We start from the raw sequence: 6,440 nt of genomic DNA, 5'->3' as shown, positions 1-6,440 counted from the left end.
CTCTCTTGAGGCATCATATTAATCTTATTAGATTACTTAAATATATGTCAATGACTCCATATCAACTAAAAACAAGACAAAAAAAAATTCTAATTAGAATATATATTATTATTATTAACATATATATATAAGAATATATTATTCTTATTCCATAGTCCAAATAGATTCCAATGTATTCCAATACATATTCCAAACAAATACTTATGATTGTTGATTGTGATAAGAAAAAGAAAAGAAAGAAAAACTCTACTCGAATCCATTTGTGAAAGACTATACTAAATAAGACACATAACGAATTTCCAAAATTGAAAAAAAAAACTAACATATGGGAAAAAGAATTAGAGGGTTAAGCAGGTCTTTTGGGGATAGAGGGGCTTGAACCCTCACGATTTCTTAAGTCGACGGATTTTCCTCTTCCTATAAATTTTATTGTTGTCGAGATTGACATGTAGAATGGGACTCTATCTTTATTCTCGTCCGATTAATCAGTTCTTCAGAGGATCTATCAGACTAGGATGGAGTGAATAAATTGATCAGTTAATATGAATATTCAATTATTTCTTTAACTTGGAATTGATTTGATTCACATCTTTCATTTGTGATAGACATCTTTCTATTTGTGATATAAGGATTCAAAAATAGGGATTTCGAGTAGTGTATTCATTAATCAATTGAAATAGTATTTCAGTACAAATACGTAAACAAGTCTATATACATATTTCTGTATAGCCTTTCGAGAATTTCATTTGTACAGAAGGATTCCTTTCCTCACGCGAAAGGAAAGGTCGTCAACTCCATTTGTTAGAACAGCTTCCATTGAGTCTCTGCACCTATCCCTTTTTTATTCTCGCTTTCTTAATGTTTATTTCCTTTCCGAAAACGGGATTTGGCTCAGGATTACCCATTGTTAATTCCAGGGTTTCTCTGAATTTGAAAGTTATCACTTGGTAAGTTTCCATACCAAGGCTCAATCCAATTAAGTCCGTAGCGTCTACCAATTTCGCCATACCCCCTTTTTTTCCTTGCGATTAGAATCGCATTAAGATGTTTTTTTTTTATAATTATGTCGGAACTGTAGAATTTATTAGAAATATATTCCGCTATTGAAAAATGTTTCCACCCATTTTATTTACTTTCTTTCATCTATATCGGATATCCAGATTTTGTCGAATCTGAAATAATTGTATTATTTCTATATTCGCAATTCAATATACATAGATAGATACCATATATCTATATTTTTTTTAAAGCCCCTTACTTCTATAATCTTTTTTCATACAATTTGTAATACTCGAAGGGTCGATTTTTTTTTCGTCTTAGTTTTTACCTTTCCGAAGGAAAACACGGGAATCTTTCATTATGATCTGGATTGGGTCTTTCTCTTTCTTTCAGTTAGTAATTGGGATATTCTTTTGATTATTTCGAATAAAATAGAAATTCGATAGAGATATCGAATTGATAATTACTTTTTAGAATTCATTCTGTATATAAATTGAGAATTCTTTATCTTATATAAATTCAATTAATTTAAGGATATAAATATATGGTTAAATTTATCCTGATAATCCAATCTTTTATAGATAGATTATGGATAGATTTATACATATTAAATCTTAATGGATAAGAATATTCTAAATTCTAGATACTATCTATATTAGTATATAATATATATTACTATATTAATAGTATATATTACTATATTAATGTATTAATATAATTACTGTAACTGTAATAGAATTTTTACAAATTCGAAATGATAATAAATAAAAGAAATAAAATATATATTTTTTTCTAATTTTATTTTAATATTCAATTTATAATAATTGAATTATGACATATTCATTATGTTCGTAATAGCAAATTCCAAACTGTTAATAACTAAGATTCTATTAGTTTATTTAATTCCTATGCATGCGCATTTTCTTTTATATGAGCCTGCTTAGCTCAGAGGTTAGAGCATCGCATTTGTAATGCGATGGTCATCGGTTCGATTCCAATAGCCGGCTTTTCTCTTTTTGTTGTTGTTTTATTTTTTAAAAATGGATAATATCTTTTTTTTAGGAATCCAAAATTGATGAAGTTTGATCTCTGTAGAAGAATGCGACCTATTATGGGACATACAATGCATTACAGACGTATGCTCATTACGCTTCAACCGGGTTATTCTATTCCACCTCTTAGAAAGAAATAAACTTAAATCAAAATACTTAATAGCATGGCGATACATTTATACAAAACTTCAACCCTGAGCACACGCAATGGAGCCGTAGACAGTCAAGTCAAATCCAATCCACGAAATAATTTGATCTATGGACAACATCGTTGTGGTAAAGGCCATAATGCCAGAGAAATCATTACCGCAGGGCATAAAGGGGGAGGTCATAAGCGTCTATACCGTAACATCGATTTTCGTCGGAATGAAAAAGACATATATGGTAGAATCGTAACCATAGAATACGACCCCAATCGAAATGCATACATCTGTCTCATACACTTTGGGGATGGTGAAAAAAGATATATTTTACATCACAGAGGGACTATAATTGGAGATACCATTGTTTCTAGTACATAAGTTCCTATTAAAATGGGAAATTCCCTACCTTTGAGTGCAGTTTGAACTATTGATTTATGTCAAAAGCATAACATCCGGGAAAAGCCACCTTTTTCTCAACAATGTCTTTGTCATTCGATCCAATAGCGTTCCGTTAGATAGGAACATATTTGATAAATATTGATAACTCTCGGATAGAGTATTAGAACGGAAAAATCCATTAGATAATGAACTATTGGTTCTAAGCCATCTCTGGTGATAAATCAACAATTCGAAATGCTTTTCTTGCGTATTATTGATAAACCAGCGTTTATATATAGATGTAGGAAGATCTGTTTAGGAAGTAAGAAGCCCCTTTGACATCTCTTCATCTGCAAAGAATTGTTGATGTGAAAACACAAAGACGGAGACAAAAGGCTGAACATTCTGGAGCTACAAAGATAGTTATTAAATCGTTAGCGCCGCATAAAAACATTCCTCCTAGAATAAATAATTTGCATTATGTATTTAATATATTTATATTATAAATATAAAAATATAACTCTAAATAGAATTTCTATATTTCTAAAAACTAAAAATAAAAGATAAAAAAAGATTTTGAATGATTTGAATTGAATAAGAACCACTTATCCTTTGAGAATTAATATAAATATAGAATATCTAATATAATTAATTTATTATATTATTTATTCAAAGAAAAGATATTAAACATGAAAGAATCAGAATAATAATCTAAATTTTAATTTGAAAGTTGAATTAGAAAGGAATTACTCAAAAACAAATTATTCTTGATACCCTCAACACCTGTCTCAGAGCTTTGGAATGTTATGCTATTCCGTTCCAGCCAAATGTTTCAGATAACTGCAAAGAACCCTACCAGCTACTTCTTTTGTTTAGAATTACGACTAGGCACTTCCATCCAACTTTCAAACAGCTCTTTGAGTGTCCCCGAAAAAACCCATGCTCTATTAGCACTCTTCAGCCAAGCGCACCACACCTGCCATGTGAACTCACAGCCAAGAAACAAATGATCCACAAATTCTATTTCCTTTTTACACAAAACACATATCTTATCACTATGATGTATGATTCCTAGTCTACTTAGCCTCTCTTTAGTGTTTACTCTACCGACTAAGACAAACCATGCAAATAGTTCAACCCTTGGAGGAATCAAACCTCTCCATATGGCACTAGTGAAGCTGTAACTTGTGATGTCCTCTGAGAGGGTCCCTTGCTGCAACACCTGCATAAAAGAATTAGTAGAAAAAACACATGTTCTGTCAAATTTTCATATAACTGTATCCTCTCTATTAGTGATAGTCTAACTGGCCGTAGTCGCTCATGAACTTGATTAAGTAACTCTAGCTCCCATTGAAATAATTCTCTCCTCCACTGAAAGTTCCATACCCACTCCAGCCCATCACAAAACCCACAGTCCCTAATAACATATCCTTGCTGATTTGAAACAGAGAAGAGTCTTGGAAAACAATCTTTTAACATGCCACTTTGTAACCAATCATCCTCCCAAAATCGAACACGTCTACCATTTCCCACCTCCATAGACAAACCACTAATCATCCTTTCTCTAACCTGATGCTCTTTAACATTGAGCTGGCAAATATCTTTCCACAGGCCACCTCTTGATGGTAAAGGATGTTTTGACAACATTACAGTTGGGTTCAAATGATAACAAGAACATGCAACCTTCTTCCACAATGGGCAATCTTTCTTCGAAAAGTGCCACCACCACTTGAACAACAGCGACGCATTTCTGATTACAGCATCTCCCACCCCTAAACCTCCTAGCTTTTTCAGAGCTTGCACCATTTCCCATTTCACAAGAGGTATACCGTTATTCCCATCTTCTTTACTCCACAAGAACCTTCTCTGTAGCCCAATTATTTTGTCCGCAACCACTTTTGGCATCTTATTCAAGCTTAAGTAGTATACTGGTAAGCTATTAAGAACTGATTTTATGAGAACTAGTTTACCAGCTTTGTTAAGAGACTTTGTTTTCCATAGACTAAGCTTATCTTCCACCTTGTCTATAATCGATTTCCAAGTCTTCACCAAGCGAGGGTTTGCACCAAGGAAAATTCCTAAATACCTAACAGGTAGAGTAGCTTCTGCATAACCCAACAAATCACACATATTCATCACCCATTCCTTCTCACAATTGACTTCTCAATAGTTCACAATTGTCTCCGTTTCCTGTGGGCAAAATATAATTGTGTCATCTACAAATTGGAGACGCGACAACTCTATATTGTCTCTTCCCACTAACAGTGGAGAAATACGTCCATTGCTGACTGCCTCACCCACCATCCTGTGTAGGACATTAACAACAAAAACGAACAGAAAGGGAGAGAGAGGATCACCTTGTCTAAGACCTCTCTCCATCTTGAACGGCTTAGCCGGTGACCCATTGATCAATACCGACATAGACGTTGTAGTCACACATTCCTTCACCCATGCCCTCCATCTAGGACCAAAGCCCATCTGTTGTAGCACGATATCCACAAAGCTCCATCTCACCCTATCATACACTTTTTGAAAGTCCAATTTGATAATTGTAGCTTGCTTCTTACGCAACTTTAGCCATTGCACCGTTTCACAAGCAATGAGCGCACCATCATGTATTTTACGACCCTTTACAAAAGTAGACTGAGTCCCTCCCACTAAACCTGGCACCACTAGACGCATTCTTCTCACCAAAACTTTGGATATCACATTATATACACACTCAACCATGATAATTGGCCTTAGGTCTTTGATCTCCTTTGCCCCCACAAATTTTGGAGCTAGTGCCACCCATGTTACATTAGTATCTGTTGGTAGCTTGGCGCTTTGGAAAAAGCCCAACACAGCTGCAATAAATTCCTGACCAATCTCATCCCAATATTTCTTGATGAAGTTCATATTGTACCCGTCACTACCTAGTGCTTTACTTGACTCGCAATCCCACACTGCCTCTCGTACTTCTTCAGGTGATGGCAACACCTCTAGTACTGATGCCTCGTCATTAGTAATTCATTTTACCAACCCATCATGAATCCCAATCATAGGAGCAGATCCCTGCCGATATAGATCTTTATAAAATCCTGTAATTGCAACCTTTATTCTGGACTGGTTTCTCACCAATCTGCCATTAATTACAAGAGAGTCGATTCTATTGTTCTGCTTTCTAGCTGACGCCAGGTTATGGAAGTATCTAGTGTTCTTGTCCATATCTTTAGCATGTTGAGATCTGGACATCTGCTTCCAATGAACCTCTTTTCTGGCATACCATTTTGCACAACAAGTCACAAGAGCCTTCCGTCTAGCCTCCACTGTTCTGTCATAACTACCAGTACTAACCATGTCATCAATCTTCCTAATCTCTTCCTTAAACCTCTTTATCCTGTTGTCCAGGTCCCCAAACTTATCCTTATGCCATCTCCTTAGTGGTACCGTTAAGGCCTTCAGTTTATTAGTGAACTCACCTTCACACAAAAACCTACACTCTTCCTTTTCCATCCTCAGAAATCCTTCATGTGTAAACCAGGAATCCAGGCTTCGAAATGGTCTTGGACCTGCACTAAGTCTTGTATCTTCCAAAATCAACAAGCAATGATCTGATAGACCTCTAGGCCCCCCTTTCAACATAGTATCTGGAAATTCCTCTAGCCACTCCACACTGACGAGAATCCTGTCAATACGGCTGCAAGATTGGCCTCAGAACCATGTGAATTTCTGATTAGTTAGTGGTAAATCCACCAGCTGTAAATCTTGCACCCATTCCTTGAAATCTTCTGCCGATGCTGGTAAACTAACATCACCTTTCCTTTCCTTCAACCTTAATATCTCATTGAAGTCTCCCATAAAGCAAAACGGAACTTGGCACAGATCC

The 6,440-nt window shown here is 35.2% G+C and overlaps 2 protein-coding genes and 1 non-coding gene across 3 annotated transcripts; 2 read left to right on the top strand and 1 right to left on the bottom strand.

The window, feature by feature from the left end:
• Positions 1–1,933: 1,933 nt before the first annotated feature.
• On the top strand, positions 1,934–2,006 carry TRNAT-UGU (transfer RNA threonine (anticodon UGU)). Its single transcript has one exon. It is a non-coding gene; the product is annotated as a tRNA-Thr (tRNA).
• Positions 2,007–2,215: 209 nt separating this feature from the next.
• LOC127744957 (50S ribosomal protein L2, chloroplastic-like) lies at positions 2,216–2,572 on the top strand. Its single transcript, XM_052257862.1, has one exon. The coding sequence runs from the start codon at positions 2,216–2,218 to the stop codon at positions 2,570–2,572; it is 357 nt and encodes a 118-aa protein (XP_052113822.1).
• A 3,009-nt stretch (positions 2,573–5,581) lies between these two features.
• LOC107474817 (uncharacterized) lies at positions 5,582–6,196 on the bottom strand. The gene has a single exon (XM_016094454.1). It carries the CDS (start codon positions 6,194–6,196, stop codon positions 5,582–5,584), a length of 615 nt encoding a protein of 204 aa, XP_015949940.1.
• Between the last annotated feature and the right edge of the window lie 244 nt (positions 6,197–6,440).

The sequence above is a fragment of the Arachis duranensis genome, chromosome 2 (assembly GCF_000817695.3).
Source record: "Arachis duranensis cultivar V14167 chromosome 2, aradu.V14167.gnm2.J7QH, whole genome shotgun sequence".
NCBI classification, from domain to species: Eukaryota; Viridiplantae; Streptophyta; class Magnoliopsida; order Fabales; family Fabaceae; genus Arachis; species Arachis duranensis.
Note: the sequence above shows the minus strand (reverse complement) of the source record. Positions and strands in the feature narration are given on the sequence as shown.